The 22,704-nt window shown below is 40.7% G+C and overlaps 1 protein-coding gene across 7 annotated transcripts in view; it reads left to right on the top strand.

Moving 5' to 3' along the window:
* PAPOLA (poly(A) polymerase alpha) overlaps positions 1–6,907 on the top strand; it is a 59,366-nt gene extending 52,459 nt beyond the window's left edge. For 2 of the 7 annotated variants that reach the window (XM_034992500.1, XM_034992499.1), the window contains exons 20-22: positions 678–740; positions 2,606–2,680; positions 4,768–6,907. In XM_034992500.1, the coding sequence (XP_034848391.1) occupies positions 678–740; positions 2,606–2,680; positions 4,768–4,863 (234 nt within the window). In that variant the 3' untranslated portion in view covers positions 4,864–6,907. The remainder of the gene's footprint in view (positions 1–677; positions 741–2,605; positions 2,681–4,767) is intronic. The other 5 variants (XM_034992502.1, XM_034992501.1, XM_034992504.1 and 2 more) reach the window with 3 other exon arrangements.
* The last annotated feature ends 15,797 nt before the right edge of the window (positions 6,908–22,704 follow it).

The raw sequence follows: 22,704 nt of genomic DNA, 5'->3' as shown, positions 1-22,704 counted from the left end.
GAAATTAGGGTTAAAATAGTTTTTCTTAAAGGGATGTTAATTGCAAGTCACTGCAGGAATGGGAAAGTACAGCCATCTTTGGCTTCTCTTTTGCTTTCTTTACCGAAAATGAATTGTTTTTGAATATAATTATAATAAATTAAAAAATTAAGACTGGAAGAGAGCATTTCTCAAACCTCCAGTTCCTCAGGATGTTACTAAGTTTACTAAGTGGGGGGATTCTGTGGTTAGTTGTTTGGGAAAGTCAAAGAGGTATTCTTTATAGAACTTCTCAGAACCTTTTATAAAAAGTGCTAATGTGTATGTGAATTTCCCAGAATGGGGGTCTATCGATAGGATTCCAAGTTTCTAAATTGTTTGATCAATGAACTCTTTTTTTCTCTTCCTTACAAAAAATATTTTATGAACTTAGTGGTTTTAGGAATGTGATTTAGGTGGTGTTGATCAACAGTAACAGCTTTCTTCATATTCTTTGTTTGGAAGATACTGAAGCCAAAATAAATATATTACATTAAAAATTTTTTTTCAAATGAATGAATGATCTACTTTAAGGCTATAGTTGATCTTACAGGTTAAATTATTTTATAATTTAAAAAATTTTTATCAATTAAAGCATTGATTGGCAAATAATCTAAATTTTTCATTTTAGAGAATAAAGCTTTTTTTTTCAAAAACAGGATGAAACAAGCGAAGATGCTAACTGTCTTGCTTTGAGTGGACATGATAAAACAGAAACAAAGGTATACTAATTTAGCCTTGGAATACATACACAATTAAGAGTACAGAAGATGTGATAGAAATGTCTCTAGAATATTGTACTGTCTTTTGTTCTATAGGTTTTAGGTAGTTCAGTATTGTTTTTAGAGAAGTGTTCGTCCCTTTTGAATGTTAATTTATAATGCTGAAAGTGAATTTCTCAAATGTTTGAGGTCCTACTAAATGCAAGGTAATCTGGGTGGACACTGAACGGAATAAAGTGATGAGTGAGGCATGTTGTGTGCCTTTAAAAGAACTTAAAATTAAGTAGAGAAGATAAGAGGTAGAAGCAACTAATTATATTATCACAGAAGATCAAAGTAATTGAGGCTGCTGGGGTGGTGAGGGGCAGGAGCAGTGGGATGTTATTTCTGACTGAAGAAACAGTAAGAGGCTTTGTAGAAAGACCATGTCGTATTTGACGTAGTCCTTGAAGGATATGTAGGATTTGGGGCAGTCCAAGATAAGAAGGTCATCTTACTCTTTGGGTGGGCGTATGGTATGTTTTGAGAATCAGTTTTTGGCAGAAGGTTCTGGCAAGAGCCTTCTGGGGTGCATGGGGCTTGAGATGAGGTAGATGAGATGAAAGAGAGTGGTTTAGCCAAACCGTATTAGAGTCCAAACATCATTTTTTCAAAAATTGAAATGTACTGAAGGCTTTTAACTTTTTCCTCTTATTTAAGGTAGAAAATTTGGAAATCCTCTTCCAAAATTATTCCCATAATCGACATTTGAGCAAGTATTCTTTTGATGCCTATAGATTTTATTTGGGCATACATACATACCAGTGCCTTTGCTTTCAAATCTTTATTCACTCTGTAAACCAGGAAAAATTATTCCTGTGATTATATAATTTACAAAATATTAATAAGCTATCTTAAGGCTGTAACCCTATTTTATTCAACCAGTTCCCAGTTGTTAGCAGTTGTTTCTATTAAAAAAAGGAAGTTCTTTCTTACTATAGTATTGACTATAGGTAAATACCTGCCATCCATTTATATTTATTAGAATAAATTAATGAAAGAGGAGTTACTGAGGCAAATAGTATGCTTACTTTTAAAACTCGATGCATAACTCCCAGTTTGTGCTTCAGAAAGCCTGAACTTCCATTTCTGTTACCTGCATCCTGTTTACCCCGTTCTGTTTCATAAGAGAAAATTGACATTTCATTGTTTTATTACTGTATATGTTTTATAGAAATTCAGGTTTTTACATATTTATTTTCATTTGTGTATATATGTAGTATTCTGTTTTGTGCACAGCTTTAAAAACGTTGAGAGCAGTGGCATGACATGGTTCTCCTGGTATTTTCTCATAATATTTATAATAGATCCCTGCATTGATTATTGAGGAGGGGAGGAGAAACCAAAAAAAAAAGGAATGTTTTAGGGACTTTTTTTCTACTTTTAATCGAAGGTGTGGGAACAGCTTTTATTCTTTGGAAAAGGTAATTTTATTTAATAATATTAACTGGGTTTTGTTTTTTTCACATAGCTAGGGCTTAGGTTTGTAGTGTGTTAATTATTGTCTGGGCAACATTTCGTAATGTGCCTGTGCGTGTCTTTAATTATTATTTGCTCCAAATGTCCAAGTTGGAAGTAGCTGGAAAGTCAGGAGATACTCTGACCATGCCCATAAATATGAAGTAGATAAATAGAAACGTATGTGTATGTGACAAGGGCTTGGTGGCCTGCGGCCAGGCTCACTACATGATTTTGTGATGTGGTCCCATCTTTCTCTTGATCCTCCTGTCTTCCAAGTTGTCTTCTTTATTAGCCACCAAACCCAGTCATGTTCTTTTATTCTTTTTTTTAAGTCTCTTTCCTCCCCCGTCCTCTTTGTCTCACAGGAACAACTTGATACAGAGACAAGTACAACTCAATCAGAAACTATTCACACAGCGGCTTCTCTGTTGGCCTCTCAGGTACTAAGTGCAAAAAGCAAGGAGAGTTTGTAAATGTTGTTAAGATTAGTGTGGTGTAATGAATTAAAATGAGCATATACAAGAAGACTATTAAAATCCTCTCTGTAACAGTAGTTACTCGCTAGCCTATCAATGTGTATATTGTATTTTAAAGGTAGAGCTTCAGATTTGATAGAACCATTGTTTTGCACTGTCAAGATGCTAACTCATCCCCTTATATATTATTTGATATTGCAAATTATTTAAATCCTCACTAGTCATAATATGCAGTATTCATACAAAGGTTTTCTCTACAGATCAAAGAGTGAGTGAATTTTAAATCATGACAGAACTAAAAAACATCTTTGTGGATCTTTTTGTGAGGTTAAAATGATTTTTTTCTTTTTAAAATGTGTTTGTCTCACATTTTACTTCTGATTTTCAATTGTTAATTTAATGTAACCCGTAATTCTCTCAAATTATTTTTCATTTGTCCTAGAAATTGTGATAGTCCCTTCTTACATACAGTAGGCACCTAGAATCTTTTCTTTCTTTCTTTCTTTTTTTTTTTTAATACTGATTTGTGAACCCTTCATTTTTGTGAAACAATGATTTTCTTTTTGAACCCTTTCAAAAATTGAATATACTTCAAAGTCTAGGTCATATTCTGACACAAAGTAAATATTTTCTTTAAGTAGATGTTGAACTGGTGACCCTCTGCAAGACCACTGAGATCATTGATGCTCACAGTGAGGCTGCTGAACTGAGGCAGTGATATTTTGCTGCTTTGTGGCTCAGAGTCATTTTAATGTAATAATTTTAAGATGTGTTTTTGCTAACTGTTAACCCTCATAACCTCTAAAGAGAGAAATATCATGTTGAATTTCTGGAATGTCATTTATTCCAGAACTTATCTAATAAAAATTTGGGGTGGAGGAAGTAACTAAAGCAACATGAGGAAATGTGCTTGGCATTGATACATGGACAAAGTAGTCTGTCGGTCTTGAGCTCCTGTGATATGACTGCGTGTCTTTTGGCCTGCCACATTACTCTGGGGGACTGTTCTCTAGTTTTCTCTTTTATTAAGTTCATCCCTATGGTGATGAGTACTTGTGGGTATTTGCCTTTTTGTATTTTTATGGGGAGGTAGAACTTAATTTCTAATGTAAAGATTTGTAGAGCCACTGAGAGAAAAATCACCCAGTTAATAAAAAGAGTGATGATGTTGATTACAAAAAAAAAAAAAAAAATCCCTATATTTGGAGATACAACAGGTATATTTCTTTCTGGGGAGATGATTATAATATTGTGGCTGTGTGTAATAAAGAATCCTTATTGTTTTGAGATAACTTGAGATACTTACAGACAAAATGGTAGCATCTCTGGGATTTGCTTCAGAGTAAGCTTGGGAGTGAAGGTGGGGGGACGGTGGATGGTTCTGGTTGGGCCGCTGGCGAAGCTCGGTAATGGCTACATGGGATTCATCATAGAATGTGCTCTACTTGTGTGGATGCTTGGAATTTCCCATAATAAAACATTTAAAAATTTCTCTCTCTGTTTTTGAATGTTAAAGAAGCCTTGTATTTAAACTTTTTTAACATGAAGTTTTCCTAAAATTTAGAATAACTAAATGATTGCTGAGTTGTATAGATTTAATTTTATAATATATAGAGGTCAGAAAATAATGTCCTGGTAACTGCCGCTCCTGTGTGTGTTCTCCCACACGGGGGCGCTCCAGCACCAGTTACCATCACAGCTGTTAGTGTTACTACAAGTAAATACAGTTTAACATGACTTTAATAATTATATGACAGGTCATTCTTAGAGCTGAGTGTGTCTATGAAAGTTGTATTTTAAAATTACTTAGGAGTTTTCTGTGTATTGCTAAAACATTCATATTTTATTATTTGAAAATTACAAGTGTAGAACAGATAGTTTTATAGTAATAGTCATGTTTATTTGCACTTCATTCTTGTTTCTCTTTAAATTTTTAATACTTCTGTGGTAAGGTCCCATCCATTTCTTAGCAAGTAAAGCAGTGGAAAGTAAATCTCATTTTTAAGTTACAGTGCTTTGAACAATGTTGTGTTCTTTGCTTTCATTCTCAGAAAACATCCAGTACAGACCTTTCTGATATCCCTGCTCTCCCTGCAAATCCTATTCCTGTTATCAAGAATTCAATAAAACTGAGATTGAATCGGTAAAAACAACCTCAGGGGTCCATAAACAATATCTGCCAACTCAACCTGTTGTCTTCAAATGCTAAAAAAGGAGAATGGAGGGTACAAGACTAGACATGACTGAAAATGGATTTAGGTTTTTTTTGTGACCTCCCTTACTGGGCTAATCAGCACTTGATCGGAAGTCCAGGTTAGTATGTGAAGCCAGGAGTACTATTATTATTGTGTTAGCAACAGTTGCATTAACTATTTCAAAAAATTACTGCCTTTAAAAAAAAAAAAAAAAAACCTCAAGCTATATTTGTATCCATAATTGACATCTGGATTGGGTTTATGTTTGATGCATTGTTTGGAAAATTTGCAATACAAACTGGCATAAGAATTCCTTGTTCGATGATGCACTTTTATGTATTTTTTTATTAGAAAGTAGAACTAATTTTAGATTTTCAGCTTGATGGATTTTCATTTTTTCCTGAAAAATTTCCTTTACCATTAGTCTTCAAATTGGATACCATTGTGCGGTGGCATACTGTTCTACTTCAGAGAAAGGATGAGAGGACATCTAGTTCAGTCCCTGTGCGGTAGCTGCAACCCTTAAAAATGAAATGTCAACTCTAAGGGTATATATTTGACATTGAAAGAATAATTAGGAAATAGTTGGTTTTGATGGGGTCATGATTAAGAAATGATACATTGGTTTTATTTATAGAATTGTTTAGAATGCATACAAATCAGCGATCAGCCAGCAAATATTTTTCTTTGAGCTTATTAAAGCTCCATATTCTTTTGCCTTCAATCTGTTGTCTTTGAAACAAAGCTTTTTGCTCCCTCCCCCTTTTCTTTTTCCCTTTTTGCTTGTATGCATAAGGTAGAACTTAATTTCATAAGAAACAAAATGCCAGTATTTTCTTAAGCCATGATGTGAAACCAGTGATCCTGTGGCCATGTGGCACAGGACACTAAATTTTGGTCCTGTGGCTGAAACTTTAGGGTGACTAAAAGAAAAATGCATGATGCCCTATCCGGGATGGCCATTTGATCTCTGGACATGCGGAATTTTGTACACTCCACAGAACTCCTCTCTGTAGTAAAGTTGATTTTCAATTTTAAACGTGGGCAAAAAGGCATTTTCTCCAAGAATTTTAAACTAATTTTTATTTTTAAATGGTTGACCAAAATTTGTCAGTAAATTTTACATGTAGAAACATTTTAAAAATCATTTCTAGCAAGCACTTGGCATCTAGTCAGCTCTCTACTCCTTTTTCATTTTGTTTTATCCGATCAATCGGTTAGGAACTCCTTTCTGCAAAGAAAAGAAGTCCTCATAATTAAGCAGCAGAGCATCCATCTTCACGAAGTATGAGGGGTGCCAGATGTTGATAAACTTAGTTATTCTTTCCTAATCTGGACAAAGCAGACCTAACAGATTTTCTGATGAGCATGTTTATGAATCTTTCATTGTGCTCCATTCTTATCACATGTGCATTTTTCATGTTAAACTGCAGTTACTTAAACTCTTCCCCTGTCCTTCTAAATTAATTTTCCAAAGTTGGAGTGTAGTCTTTCCCCTTAGGCTATGCATTAATTGAGGCTTTCTTTTCACCGTACCTTATGATGTCTAGTAGACAGTGTTTCTGCTTCCCACATCTTCGCTCCGCACACTCACCTTGCCCTTCCTCCCACCACCTAAGAAAAAAAGATGGTCATGCTAACAGGTGAAGTGTACAAGGTGTCTGTGTGTTTTGTGTAGCTTCAGAGTTAGATTGAAATTGCCAGGCACAGATTTAGTCTTGTCATTTTGTTTACACATTGGGGAAAAAAAAAATTCAGTTTATTAAACGTTTCATGTAACTGCACCCAAGTTTTGCCAAGCTGGAAACTTGGACCTTTTCTGTGTAGTGACTTTTTAATTCTAGTTTTCATAACCTGGAGATCAGACTGTTGCTTTCGCATGATGTATGTAGTGTCTCATGACTGGAGTTTGCTTTGTTTTATAGTATCTGTACTCCTTGTATTTTTCAAGAGCTATTTTGTAAACAGATGATGTATTTCTCCATTGAAAACACAATAAAAAAAAACAGCACAATCCCACAGTTGGCTGGTTTCTTTTGACTGACTTTATTTCTCTTGTTTTTTCAGTGATAAATCGGTTCTACTTTTAAGTTTATGGTATGGCCATAAGTGAAGATTTGCAAAAGAATTTACTTTGCTTACATTTAGAAAAGATTTGCTTCTGGTTAATTTATGCTGTTAGTGGCAGCCTAGTATAACTGATACCTTCTGTGATCACTATTTTTCATATAAATGATCATTTGGGAGGAAAACATGAATGTAGTTACTAATAATTCACTCTCAGCTGTCCCATTGTCTACAGTATTTATTTTGTGTATGTAGACTATATGCCTTTTCTGTATATTTGTTTCATGCACGTAGACAGTGTACTGCTGATTCGTTTCCTTTTCAAAGCTTTTGGTTTTCAATTATTTCTATGTCAGCAGGTGGCACTGTTGTTTTTCAGTGAGTTTAGGATTATAGACCACAAACCGGCTAGGATCTTCTCTTTCTCATTTTACCAAACCCAAATCAGATACTGCTTTTCTTAAACCCCCAGATGCTCAGCATTGCATACTAAACTCATGGGTTAGGAGGGAACTGCTTTGTATGTTTGTAATGGCCAGCTCCTGAGTATGGCTATCTTAAGTGCCTTGAGTGGAGGGATGGACCTCCTGATGTTAAAGTCATTATTCTAATGGACATGCAGTCTTGTGTGTTTCGTTCCTGAAATTCCAAATTCTAATACCTTTATTATATATAAAACAATATATGACTGCAACATGGGATGACTTTTCATTAAGCTTTTGGGAGTATTAGGAAAAGGGAAGATACTGTACAAATTACCCTTTGCTCCACTGTTCACACCTACAGAGTTGAACTTGCGGGACTTCCTCTACCTCGATAGACAGCTAAACATGGGACTGAATAGCCCACTTTCTGACTTTGATCACCCACATGGTCTTTTGGCTTTTCATGCATCTTGCTGAATTAGTAAAAAAAGTAAAAGGTGTGTTTTGTGGCTCTGGGTATATTCTGGAATAAAGTTTGTATTTTTCTAATTAACACCTCTGTTTTTTTTCTCCACACAGAAAAATGTTTTAGAGCTCTGCGTAGTATTAATTCTGGCTGCACTCAAGGTGGCAATAAGTGATCAGCAGCTCCAAGTAGTAATTGATGTATGAAAGGGTAAATCATTAACATACATAAGCTTGTAGACCAAGCCCTGGGAATGCTAACTGTTCGTGCACTTAAATGCATTTAAGCAAAAAGAGAAACTGTTTATCTAAAAAGGCATTGAATAATCCTTTGGATATACTTTTGCCTATTTTAATTCTAATAAAAGAACAGCACAAGGAAAATTAGTTGCTTTTAGCCTGAATTGTATGTTTTGGTATTCTTTTTAATTCTCTGCTTTATTCCTTTACTGTTAGTTTTTTTTTTTTTCCAAACCAGAATCACAAATGGGTGCTGTCTTAAGAGCTGAACTTGTTGGTACATGAAATATTAAGTGTGTTCTCTAATAAACATGACTTTCAGTCATACAGCGACAAGTGGTCTGTTTAATTCCGTGTGGTGTTTGTTTTTTATATATGTGTAATCAATTTATTCATCCTTTCTCTATACTTACCAGTTTAAACATCCTTGTGACATCTTACGTAGCTTTATTGGCAGCAGGAAAGATAGCATCAGTATTTCTGAGCCATGTATTTTAGAAGTGGTTGCGTATACTTCATCCTAGAACTGATTTCATATACTTGGGAAGTCATTTCAACTTCTGCTTCTCTTCCTCAGAGACATACTTCTGTCTCAGTGTTCTGCGAACATCATTGTAGCTGATCAGTGATCAATCATACCTGGATTTTGCTGAACGGGATGGAATTTTAAGTGCATTTTTTTTCTTTCCTCATCTCCCAATTCACAGACCTTTCCTCAAAAGGGTAGAATGAAGGCTGTGCTCAAGTTCACATTTCAGAAAGCTCAGGTTTGTGTGAAAGGCGGTGATTTCAGTTATTATGCTTTCTTCCTGCAATTACCTTTTTAAAAAATGATTCACATTTACAGATAGCTAAAAATCATATCTACAAAGGGCAGAGTATTGTTTAGATTTTATAGCTTAACCACCAACTGTTTAAAATGTTAACTTTGAAAGTATACTTTAAATAAGACAGTGCATTCACTTTCCTTCTGTTTTGGGTATCTTTAAATTGCACTGGTAGGATGGGAAATGGATCCTCTTTCGAAATGAAAAATAGAAGTAGTCTGTTGTGTGCTTTCATCAAAGCTTTATATTTTTTGCTGTGATATTTCTAAGGTACAGGATAATCCCTTAAATCAAAAATAGTTTCCTCCTTGCCAGCCAGCTTAGAGTTTTGTTTAGTATGTGTTGTTTGTTTTTTACTGGTGAGAATGGATTTATGCTACACCCTCAACCCTCCCTCTTCCTTAGGTGCCAGAATTGACCAGGGAAAGCCTAAGGGCATGTGGATTTTGATTTACAACATGGAATAAATGGTGAGGGTCTAGGAACCCCCACAGCTGATTAAACCTGTGCTTGAACTTGCCACTGACAATCTTAGCAGCAGAGTTGCTTTTTTCCACCTGAGCACAGACCTTGCAGCCGTAAGACCAGTGACCTGAGACATACTACAGCAAAAATACATTATTTGGAACAGTGTAAGTTCAGTTACATACTATCATAGTCTTCAGTACATTTTATAAAATTTGCTTTACCTATAGTTGAATATTTTTCAAACCATTGCATCAATGGATAGAAATATAAACAGATTAGAGGGAAAACCATTAAGTTTAAGTCTCAGGCTGAGTGTAATATAATTAATAGTGAAAATGATAAAGTATCACCTAGTGTGAGTCTCACGCATCTCAATATTTGGAAGTATCCAGACTATATACTCTGTTTTCACCTAACTTGGATGCTTTTAATTTCATATTAGGTGATTATGACCTGATTTAAAAAAAAAAAAAAAAAAGGAAGCCCAAGTTTCTTAAAAAGACTGTAAGCCTTTTAGAAGTGTTTCATTTAATTAATTTGTAAGATGCTATTTTCTGATTCAACAGATTTCAATCTGAAAATATGTATTTTGAATAATTCAAGAATTTTAGTTTTATGGGTTTCTTACAGCTCCTTGCAGACAGTTCTCTCAGTCTTGTGTGTTTTCTAATAATGTCGTATAGTCCTAAAATCGTTAAATTTTTTTTTTTTTGGTATAATACAATTTTTGCTTTAAGAAGACTTATGGAAATGCAAAATAGCAGTTATTTCTGGGGAGTAAAATGATCTCGTGCCACTGCTGTTCCCCTCTGAATCCCCATATATACACACATATGTGGATATTTGGGTTCTTTTCAAATTTTAGGCATAAGAAAGTAGGTATATGTATTTTACTGTAATAATGCAAAATGTCCCAACTTTGTGCTTGTTCCTTGTGGATGCTGTCTCTCTCCTGGCACAACACCCTCCTTACAAACTTTCACACTGTGTGGTGCCTGGTGCTATGTGATTTCCAGAAATCTGGCATGAGAATTGGTCCTTGTTTGCGTTTTCTGACTGCAGTGGAGCTGTTAATAAAGAGATTGATGATAAAGTTGTTGAAAAGAGACAGTTGGGCAGAACTGCTCTCCATGAGTGACAGAGGGCATGATCTGCCTTCACAGCCAAGAAAGCCACCCCCAGCAGAGAACCGACAGTGCCTGGACACTGTGCCAAGACTAATAGAAGGAGCCTCACTGCACTGTTAGACTACTACATCTCTTTAATTTAGACTTGCTTCCCATTCCCATTTTTATCCTTAAGTTCATGGAATGAATGCTCAGGACGTATTATTTGCAAATAGGACACACTTCCCAACTGTACAGTCATTATTTTTACAGATTATTAAAAACACTCATAATTCACCCTAATTTGGTTCAGTAAAATTGTTTTATTTAGAAAATATGACTACAGTTTCTATAGAAAGCCTGTTTCTTCTAGACAGCAGCCTCAAAATCTTGAGTTAAGTTTGACAATCTCAAGAAGAAGCATTAGCTGTAGTAAGTATTGGTTTACGGGTTGTTAGTGATCTTAGTCATAATTAATGTAATTTGTGTATTTTTCACCTATCACTGCTAGAAGCTTAGGCTGCTGTCATTCAGTTAAGCTGTTTTTTGTGTGGTCTCCTTGATGGTCCACTAGAATTTTTGACACTCTAATACTGATTTTAAAGATAGAGATTTTGCCTAAAAATTTTTTTAACTCCTAGGTTATATGAGAATTATGTTATTCGTCAGATGTCTTTTAAGGAAACTACTATATCATTGTGGCCTTTGTCTTGTAAAGTGACCCAGATGTGGGCACTTTAGTTTCTTGACAATGAAAATTCTTGGTAATTTTGCAAGTATGATTTTTGCCATCTGCCAAAACTGTTGGGTGGATGGATATAACACACACACACACACACATACATCACGAGGTATTTTTTTTTTAACTTTAAAAATATGTTCATAAGATCTCAAAGTTAGAAGGAACCTAATGAAACATCTAGTCCATTATTACCCATGACCGCCTCAGCCATTTCCATTGAGGGGGAGTCCAAATTTCATCATTTCCATTACTGGGCCCTATTTAAAATTGTAGATTGGGCTCAAGGTGGTTTCCTTGATTCCCAGTAGTAGTCTTACTGTTCCTTTTAGCAGCAAGTTCTGACCAGTCTGTACTTCCTTTAACAGGAAACCTTTAAAACAGATTGCTGAATTTTCACTTTTTTTTTTTTTTTGCCCCCCAAGTAAAATCATATGCTGGCAGATGTTTTATGGCCGCTGCAGTAAGACTGTGAAGCCAGACCAGACCAGAGGACATTAGCACATCACTCGTTCCTTAAACTTTGATCTAACCCTTAACGTGCATTCTCCAGCAACTGGACAGCTTGAGGGGAATTAGCTCAAACTCCTACCTTTGAGTATATCATAATCAAGTGAAGTAGTACTTTTGGGGAGTAATGGGTCAACTTGTCCTTAGGGTTATATCAGATTCTTTTTAGTAGGCATTCTTGAGGTTAATGGTTAATGTTAAGCTGGAAATGCACTGATACAGGGAAAAAGAGCATGGACATACACCAGTAATTTATAGTAGACAAATTAGCTTAAATAATTTGTCAAAGGTCGTAATTTCTCTCCATGTCTGACCCTAAAGTTTTTTTTTTTTTCTCCCTGCCATCCTACATTGTTCTCGACTTGCCTTTGATTTAGAAGGAAATAAAAGGGAACATTTGCAGGACCGTGGTATAGTGAGCCTTGTTGGTGTCCTTGAATTGTATAGCATGTTTCACAGACTATTTTATGTGGCCAGGTTGGTTGGTAGTCCTCTGGACCTCCCAAGAAGTTTATTGGACACACTCCCCAGGTTGGTTTCCTAGAGTTGGTTCTGTTCTGTCACAGACCAGTAAACCAGTCCCTACAAAGTAGACTTGGATGCTGTGGTGGGTGGGAGAAAGATGAGCTGTGAGGACTCCTGGTATTTTCCATCAGCTCCCTCTTGCCCTTGTAATACTTTTAATGAAGAATTTTAGATTTGGCTATTATTAAGCGAACAGGCTATAGGAAAGCATGAAAATTCTCCATTTCCAGAAGGGTTTGAAATGGCTAAGAATGAAATTTAAAAAAAACTTTTTAAAGTATAGTTACACAATGTTACATTAATTTCAGATGTACAACATGGTGATTCAACTTCTCTATAAAATTTCTTTTTTTAAAGATTTTATTTATTTGACAGGAACACAGCGAGAGAGGGAACACAAGCAGGGGGAGTGGGAGAGGGAGAAGCAGGCTTCCCGCGGAGCAGGGAGCCCGATGCGGGGCTCGATCCCAGCACCCTGGGATCATGCATGACCTGAGCCGAAGGCAGACGCTTAACAACTGCGCCACCAAGGCGCCCTGCAACTTCTCTATAAGTTATGCTGTGCTCACCACAAATGTAACTACCGTCTGTCATCATGCAGTGCTGTTCCATATCCTGGACTGTATTCCCTGTGCTGTACCTTTTATTCTGTGACTTACTCATTTCACAGCTGGAAGCCTGCCTCTCCCACTCCCTTTCACCCATTTTGCTCATTCTTTCTCACTTTGGCAATCATTAGTTTACTCTCTCTATTTATAGGTCTGATTCTGCTTTTTGTTTACTCATCTGTTTTTTAGATTCCACATACAGATGAAATCATATGGTGTTTGTCTTTCCCTGACTTATTTCTCAGCATAATACCCTCTAGGTCCATCCATGTCATCCCAAATGTCAAGATCTCATCCTTTTACATGGCTGTGTAATATTCCGGTGTCTATGTGTATGCACATCTTAAGAATGAAATTTTTAAAAAGGGTAATGCATTTGGGATAAAGGGGGAAATAAATGTACAGTAAAGTGAGGCCAGAAACCTAAAGAAAATAATACCGCCCTCCCCTTGTTTGACAAGTATTTTTTTTTTTTTAAGATTTTATTTATTTGTGAGAGAGAGAATGAGAGACAGAGAGCATGAGAGGGAGGAGGGTCAGAGGGAGAAGCAGACTCCCTGCTGAGCAGGGAGCCCGATGTGGGACTCGATCCCAGGACTCCGGGATCATGACCTGAGCCGAAGGCAGTCGCTTAACCAACTGAGCCACCCAGGCGCCCCTGACAAGTATTTTCAAATTCTGTGTCTACACTTGTCTAGTTGTTGGTTTCATGGAATTTACATTCCAATGGACGTTCATTTTTTTTTTGTTAACCTTTTTCTTGGGAATGGCTGGTTGCTAAACCACAGAAATTATGAAAACTTTATTTAGAATATTAGGGAATTCTTGTTTGTAATTTTTGGTCACCACGCAAGATTGTAGCATACAAAGCAATGGAGTTTCCATCAATGAAGGATTAGAAGTAGAAGCATTTAAGGGGCTCTGACTTATGTGGTGTTTTACTTGAAACCTGCCATATTGGTTACCATGGGGAGAAGATGAGAAGGAGAATCCCATCTGGGTGTTTGAGGCGTGAACAGACACAAGCCAGCTGGAAGGTTAAGGCCCTATGGAGAATAAGAGCTGAGGTCTAGGGTTTTTGTTCAGTGAAAGGCTTGAGCTGCTGCTTCAGTGGGGAGGTGGCATTGGGGTAGGGATGCCTAGTCCCTAGTGTACGAATTCCATAGGATACTGGATCTGTGTGGGCTTGGCACATGCTGGAAATTGAATTTCGCAAAATGGCCCATTAAGCCATCCATCTTGACTGCCATTTTATCACATTAGGTAATTTGAAACATTTAGCAGACACCTTTTCTGTGTGGCAATGGAAGGAATGCTTGTTTTCACGTCAGCGCTGCATTCAGACCTAGGCTTTAGCATTTCAGCCTTTGCCCTGGAAAGCTCATCAGCCCTAAAGTTTTAACTAACAATTTTAGTTCTTGGTTGGGTTAGCCAAAACGGTCCGTGGCGATTTGAGCTTTGGTCCAAGCTAAGATTTAGGAAATCCAACATTGGAAAGAGGTTGTGTTTTAGATTCCATTAAAGTTTAAAGTTTGTATCAGATCAGCTTGGTGAATTTTATTTGTAAATAATTATTTTAGCCAGTTACTGTCACCAATTTCTTCAAATTTTGTATCCATTAGTTGGAGCAAGTAGCCTAAAACCTGCCCTACTGAAAGTTCCTAGGTAATAGGGGGAGGGAAAAAAACCCCCAAAACTCTGTTAAGTAATTTTTTTTCTGATTAATAGGTTGGATATTGCCCAACCTTGGCCTTTAGGTTCAATTTTATCCCCCACTTTGCATCAGGTCTTGAGCCTTATGCTTCTGAGGCCACCACTAGCCAAGGGAATACAGTCCAGGATATGGAACAGCACTGCATGATGACAGACGGTAGTTACATTTGTGGTGAGCACAGCATAACTTATAGAGAAGTTGCAGTTTGAGTCGAGTTGTGTGATGCTTAATTAGCACTAAGAAGTGAAGCTGGTGCAGTGATTAGAGGAAAAAGCTCCAGTCTCAGGAAGGACAAATCCTATCTTTCTGTCCACCAGGGCCTGGTGATCATGGGCAAGTTGTCTGAGTTTCTGAGTGAAAATGTAACTCATTATTTATTTTTTAAATCATTGGTTCAGCTTTTATTTTTTTCATTTTAAGAATTTTGTTATGCACATATAAAATATGAGTCTCAACAAATTTATATTAAAATATACACTCAGAGAATCACTACTCCAATTCTGTCTTATCTTTTTCCTGCTCTCAATCAGGAATCCCTTGTATTTTTTTGCAGTTTTAGATTTCATTTTTATTTTATTTTACTTTATAATTTTTTAAAAAGTTATGGTATAGTTAACATACAGTGTTATATTAGTTTCAGGTGTATAATATAGTGATTTCAACAGTTCCATATATTACCCAGTGCTCATCATAAGTGTACTCCTAATCTCCTGCACCTGTTTTACCCATCCCCCCACCAACCTCCCCTCTGGCTACCATCAGTTTGTTCTTTGCGGTTAAGAATCTGGTTTTTGGGGCGCCTGGGTGGCTCAGTCGGTTAAGCGTCTGCCTTCGGCTCAGGTCATGATCCCAGGGTCCTGGGATCGAGCCCCACATCAGGCTCCCTGCTCAGCGGGAAGCCTGCTTCTCCCTCTCCCACTCCCCCTGCTTGTGTTCCCTCTCTCGCTGTCTCTCTCTCTGTCAAATAAACAAATAAAATCTTTCAAAAAAAAAAGAATCTGGTTTTTGGTTTGTCTCTTTTTTCCTTTGTTCATTTGTTCCTTAAATTCCACATATGAGTGAGATCATATAGTATTTGTCTTTCTCTGACTTATCTCACTTAGCATTATGCTCTGTAGATCCATCCATGTTGTCACAAATGACAAGATTTCATTCTTTTTCATGGCTGAGTAATACTCCAGTGTGTGTGTGTGTGTGTGTGTGTGTGTGTGTGTGTGTGACATCTTTATCCATTCATCTATCGATGGACTGCTTCCATAATTTGGCTGTTGTAAATAATGCTGCAATAAACATAGGGTTGCATATGTCTTTCCGAGTTAGTGTTTTCATAATCTTTGGGTAAATACCCAATAGTGGAATTACTGGCTCATAAGATAATTCCATTTTTAATATTTTGAGGAAACTCCATAGTGTCTTCCAGGGTGGCTGCACCAGCTTGCATTCCCACCAATGGTACATGAATGTTCCTTTTTCTTCACATCCTCGTCAACACTTTTTATTTCTTGGGTTTTTGACTTTAGCCAATCTGACAGGTATGAGGTGATATCTCATTGTGGTTTTGATTTGCATTTCCCTGATAATGAGTGATGTTGAGCATCTTCCCATGTGTCTGTTGGCCATCTGGATGTCTGTTTTGGAAAAATGTCTTGGATTATTTGTTTTTTGGGTGTTGAGTTGTATCCATTCTTTATATATTTTGGATACTATCAGATATGTCATTTGCAAATACCTTCTCCCATTCAGCAGGTTGTCTTTTAGTTTTGTTGAGTGTTTCCTTTGCTGTGCTTTTTATTTTGATGTAGTCCCAGTAGCTTATTTTTGCTTTTGTTTCCCTTGCCTCAGGAAACCTCTAGAAAAATGTTGCTATGGCCAGTGTCAGAGAAATTACTGCTTGTGCTCTCTTATAGGATTTTTATGATTTCAGGTCTCACACTTAGGTCCTTAATCCATTTTAAGTTTATTTGTAAGTGTGAACCACTTAAGAAAGTGGTCCCGTTGCATTCTTTTGCATGTAGCTGTCTAGTTTTCCCAACACCACTTGTTGAAGAAACTGTCTTTTTCCCATTGCATATTCTTTCCTGCTTTGTTGCAGATTAATTGACCATATAATCACAGGTTTATTTCTGGGTTCTCTGTTCTGTTCCTTTGATGATGTGTCTGTTTTTGTGCCAGTACCACACGGTTTTGATCACTGCACCTTGGTAATATCACTTGAAATCTGGGATTGTGATGCCTTCAGTTTTGTTCTTTTTCAAGACTGCTTTGGCTATTTGGGGTCTTTTGTGGTTCCATACAAATTCTAGGATTATTTATTTCTTTGTTTCTTATTGGAATTTTATGTAGATTAGCAAGTAAGCAATGTGTAAAGAGAATCATAGATTTTTCTTTTTTAAGTGCTAGGTTAAACGTAATTTGAATTTGTTAGAGGGCAGACACATAGGCCAGTTGCAGACTGCGAAGGAGTATCTGCAAATCATCCCTTCTAATTCCCAAAGCTGTCCTCTGGATAAAAAACTGGGGCAGGACCAGAGTAAGGGAAAAAAAATCGAGAGTCAGGCAAAGCCCTTTTTATTTTTCAAATTGCTGTGACCTCTTCATCAGAAAACTTTCTCTGCTTTGGTGCCAAGACAGATGCAGAGCACAGCTTCTGAAGGGACAGTGGGCAGGCCTGTCTGCTTCTGCTGAGAGCGCCAACCCTTCTGTCAGGGAACTTCCTGACAGTAGCTGGTGTCATGCCATCGGTCTCATTGTTACAGCAAGCTGGGAGGTTGGTACCGACACGGTAAATGTTGGCCCCATTCACAGATGAGAAAGCCAGGATTAGTTTGTGACATACCTTGCCGATGGTCACACAGCAAATTGGAATTTGAACCTGTAATCCTGAAATACCACCTTGTGTTTTCCTATTCTACAATGTTGCTTTTTAGTATTTCTCTTTGGAAATCAGCACTGGAAAGGCCAGGGTTTTTCACTCTTTTTTGTGTGTAGGCTCCTAGTTTGAGAACAGCTCCAAGTCCTTTCTGCCGATCGGATGCCCTTGAGGCTAGCCTGCCACAGGTGAGGAGGGGCAGAGACCTGCAAGGATGGGGGGTGTGTGAGCCCGGCTCAGGCTGTGGCTAGTTCGGGTGAACTGACCCATTCACACCCCATTCACTTAACAATTGGTTTGCCTAAAATGTGGATTCTTAAAATATGTTCATTTTTCATATCAGCTAGGATGCTTACTTTCGTATAAAATATTTTTCTTTTTAAACCAATGAACACAAGTTCCTAGAACAAAAGATTAAAAAATTTAAAATCATCAGTAGAGCAAATAGAAGTATTAATACTGAGACCCTGTAGGTTGCTCAGGAGGTGCTATAACTATCTTATCTGAAAGTATTTGAAAAAAAAAAATTTTTTTTTTTTTAAAGATTTTATTTATTTGAGACAGAGAATGAGAGAGAGCACATGAGATGGGGGAGGGTCAGAGGGAGAAGCAGACTTCCCGCCGAGCAGGGAGCCCGATGCGGGACTCGATCCCGGGACTCCAGGATCATGACCTGAGCCGAAGGCAGTCGCTTAACCAACTGAGCCACCCAGGTGCCCGAAAAAAAAATCTTATTGAAAACACAAAATTAAGGAAGAAGTACCCTTCGAGGGATTAGATAAAAACAGTAGTGTAATGTTTAAAAAAGAAAAAAGGTAAAAATAGGAATCAGTATCTAAAAATGAATTTTTTGTGCCGAGGGCTTTGTCCATTACGTTGTATATAAAATGCCAGGACTCTGGTAAACCCTGTCCACAGAGCGGATTTTGGGTGAACATGGCAGGTAGCAAATTTATTATTCGGTGAATTGGATTTTAGGCAAATCTGATGCTATCTGGAATTTGTTAGTTTTTTTTTTTTTTTCTGATCATAACAGGAATATCTATTCATTGCAACGCTTGAAAAGTAAAAGAAATTATAAAGAAGAAAGTAAAAATCATCCATAATCCTACCTCTCAGAGTTTTTTAAATCTCTTATATATTTTCTTTTAGAGACTTTTTTTTAAATGTAGTTGAGCTCATACCAATTAAGCAGTTTAATGTCCTCAGCATCTTCCCTACACACAGTCATGCCTGTTGAACAGGCTGAGTGAAGAACCCAGGAACATATCCCCAGTGCACCCCAAGGAGCCACCCTTTGGAGTGTGGCCTTAAGGACTGCAGAAACGTGGTGGTGTCTGGACCCAAGGGGTAGCGGAGAGGAGGCCAGGCTGTGCAGTGGTCAGGGGCTCCGGAATTCTCCCGGGGAGGACTGGGTTCTGGCTGCTCCCCGTGGCGACTGGCTTCCTGCTGAGATGAATGCCCCTATCAGATGGTTGGAAAAAGCAAGTAAGTTCAGAAAATCTTCCTCCTTAGCCAGCTCTTCCCTCAGTCCCTCTCCGCTTTGTCTTTGCTGTGTAATAAGGTCATTGTAGCGGACGCGGTTCTGTTTCCTGGGAGGGTTCACTCTTCGGGCGAATGGTCACCGGCCCCCCGTGCCCTGGGTGCTGCCACAGGAGGGACTCAGGCCGGCAGGGACTCTGCTGAGACTCACTGAATGTCCAGTGACATCACACTTAGCTGCTTTGACAACTCTTCTGAGTTGAGGAACCATGGAGCCAGTACGAAATAGGTGGAACGTCTCTGGTTCCAAAGCCCTGGCCCTTTTTTGTTCAGCCGTTCCGTAGAGGCCTTGACCTGAGTGTACGTAGCGAAAGAAATGGGCAAGAGCCCTTGTCCTGTGGCCGCCCACACTTCAAGGGAGTGGGGTGGCAGACAGATGAGGTGCACATCAGTGCAAGGCTCCGAAGGACAATACCCCAGTGCTTCCAAAGGGACAGAAGTGTCCGAAGTCTGGCAGCATGAGCCGGGTGCAGAGTGAGAGGGGCAGCCTGTTTCTGAAGTAGCGAGGAGCTCGGTGACTGCAGAGGGATGGGAAGGTGCCAGAGTTTGGGGAGCTCAGGGAACGAGAGGGGCTAGAGAGATGCAAATGCCCCGTGTGTCACAGTGTGACAACAGGGGCCCAGAAGTGCCGAGGGAGCATGCAGCTTCCCGGTGGCCTTGGGGAGCACGGAGGAAAGGAGGTGCGTGTGAACAGGAAGCTGGTGGTGATGGTGGAGCAGCAGGGCCTGGAACAGCATGGACACAGCGCTGCTAGGTTCACCGGCAGAGGTCTGTAGCTCGACCCTGGAGGCTCATGAGGGTCATGAAACATTTCAACGGACCAAGACGTGGCCCAAACTCTGAGCAAGGCTGTGACCTAAGAAGGGGGGAGAAAAAGGAGCACAAATGAATTAATAGGTGGTGGGGGTGGGGGGCTCAGTCCCTCTTGGGTTTGTACCTGATCCTGCCTCCGAACTGCTTACTACGTGCCTGTGTTGTGCTTAGGGTCAGTGGGTGGCCAAGGGCACCAGCCCTGCGGGGACACTTGGGACCCTGTCACTGCCATGCCCTCCCTCACACTCCTCATTTCATCCCAGATCCAGCTTCAAGCCCTTTAGCTCGCTCCTTGCTCAGCTGTGCTCCTGGAGCATTCAGTACTCCCGGGTTTTCCCTGATCTGGGTGTATGGGGACAAACCCCCTGCCCTATAATAGGGAATAACACCGATCTTTTGAGTGCCAGGCTTGCAGTAAGTGCTGTGTGGACCCCACCTCCTTGGATCCTTCCACAGCCCCACGACGGTGGGCGTTACAGATCCCACAGTCCTAATGGAGATTCTGGTCCGTTCGGTGAGCTGGGGGGTGGGGCCCAGTGCGGAGCTGCAACACTTGCAGTTGGGTGCTCGGGCGCTGCTCCCCCTCCTTGACTGGGCTGTGACCCCCAGGACTGTGCTGGCAGCACCTCTCCCTGGCTGCTGTGGGCCCCGGGTCCCTGAAACACAAGTTCATCTGGCTTGCAAGGCAGAAGGAGCAGCTGGTCACTGAAGCCAGCAGAGGCTGTGAGCAGTGTGCCCTTTCCATTCCGACACGTGTGTGGGGGCCATGGTGTGACCTCCTCGGGTACGAGCCTGCATCACTGCAGAGTCCCCCCCGGAAAACCTTCTAGTCCTGGACATGCTTCATTGTGGGGGCTCAGCTTTGCTAGGCTGAATATGTATGAGTCTTTATTTAATTAAGGCTACAAACAGCTCTTCCTATGTTCACAGACAAACACAGGCACCTCCTCTTGCCCTCACCGCCACCTCCCAGCCACCGGCCCACAGCCTGCTTGCGGCCCAGGCTCTGCTGCTCACTGACCTCCAGTCCCTGCCCCCCCCACCCCTGTAGTCAGGGAGGTCAAGCCCCGATTCCTCTCAGTGCCCCTGAGTCTGGAGGGTGTCTGACAGGAGAGACACCTGCACTCACCCCTGGTGGGAGACGATACAGTTTGACCAAAGGGCACCCCAGTCCCAAGGCATTTGGCAACTTGTAATGGAAGACACTGGAAAAACAACCTAACAGGCATTTGGGGACGCGCCCATCCTCGATGCCTCCTGCCCGTCCGTCTGCTGGTTCTAATTACAGCCTTCACTGGAGGCTGAAGCGGAGGGTACGGAGTGGACAATGAACATGTCAGCCAGGAGAGGAGCTCCAGGGGGTGTGCTGTGGGAGTCAGGGGCAGGGGCCGGCGGGAAGGGGAGAAGGGAGGACAGAGCTCTGGGCACCTTTGCCAGAAGGAGGCGTTGGGAGCGTGGCCGGGCAAGACCCTGCACCTCCTGGCCCCTGCTTCCCCAGGTGTGCTCCTCCCCCGCCGCCTAAACACCCATCCCAAACCCAAGCCACTGAGGCCCTGGGCATGTGCGTGGCTCCGAGGGGGGCTGTAACGCTTTCCCACAGCAGCCTGGCCTGGTACATCCAGCGAGGCCCAAGCACGGCTGTCCGTTTGCTCACACACCGCCCTAGGCTCTTTGCGGGCTGGTTCTGCTCTGCTTCTACTTCTGCAGGGAGGGCACCGCATCTCCTCCCCGGAGACCTGGAGCCACACCTCTGCGGGATGGAGGATGTGCGGCAGGCTGGCTGCTTGCCCCCTGAGCATGTCCCGAGTCCCAGGGGCCTGGCGAGAGTTCGGGGTGTGTCAGAGGAGGGAGACAGAGCGCACCCCATCCCACTGGCCACTGCACACTCTTCCTTACGCCCGGAGACTCTTGTCCACCTGCTCACTGTCCATCCCTTTTGTGCCTGGCTGGGCTGAGATGGCTTCTTCTCCACGAAGATGGTTCAGACTGGGGTAGATCCTCCACCCTCAGTGCCCTCCAGCTAAGCCTCTCTTAGCGCCTGCCGTATTGCCTTCCTGCCCCACCCAGAAACTGAGCTCTTCAAAGCTGGGTTCATGTCTTGAAACATGTCTGTAGCCACATCCCACCATGTGTGGCAGATGCTTGCTGGTGCAAGTTCAGGGATGAAGGACTGATCAGTTCCTGCCCCGGGGAGCTCCTGACGTACTGGGGGAATAGCAGCTAACATTTGTGAAGACTTGATGTACTAGATGCTGCTGAGCGCCTGCAGCCACGATCCTGGAAGCAGAACATATTACAGTCCCCGTTCGATGGACCATGAAACTGAGGCACAGAGCAGTGCAATACCTGTCCGAGGTCCCACGCCTTCCAGACGGTGGAGCCCATCACCATGAAGGGAGCCTTTAGGGCGATGCAGCAGGGAAGGGGGCTACTTTCTGTAGCTCCCATTCAGTTCTCAAAACAGCCCCGTGGGAGCTGCCTGGAACCTAAGCGTTCGGGGAAATTCGGTGTCTTGTTCAAGGGCCCAGCAAGGAGGCAGTCAGGTCAGAATTCAAACCCTCTGGCCAGTCTTGAGCAGACAGACCCTGAGGAGAGGACCCCGGAAGCCAAGGGGGGCCCTCAAGGCAGGAGCTGTTTCTGCCTGTGGTCTCTCCCACCTGACTGGGAAGAGACTCTGACGTGACAATTCTTATTGTCATTTAGTGAATGAACCCTGCTGACAGGGAGCCCAGCTAATGGGGAGGTGGGGGGTAACTAGAAGATCCTCCTAGATCTCAGGGGTCACTGTCAAAACCCTTTCCTTGGATTAGGACTAATTGCCGGTTCCCCGAAGTCTCCCAGTTCACCACCTCCCTGGGTATGGCAGCATCTGTGG

Source organism: Mirounga leonina, unplaced genomic scaffold (assembly GCF_011800145.1).
Source record: "Mirounga leonina isolate KUSES-001 unplaced genomic scaffold, KU_Mleo_1.0 Mir_82, whole genome shotgun sequence".
NCBI classification, from domain to species: Eukaryota; Metazoa; Chordata; class Mammalia; order Carnivora; family Phocidae; genus Mirounga; species Mirounga leonina.
This window is presented reverse-complemented; position numbering and strand designations above follow the sequence as displayed.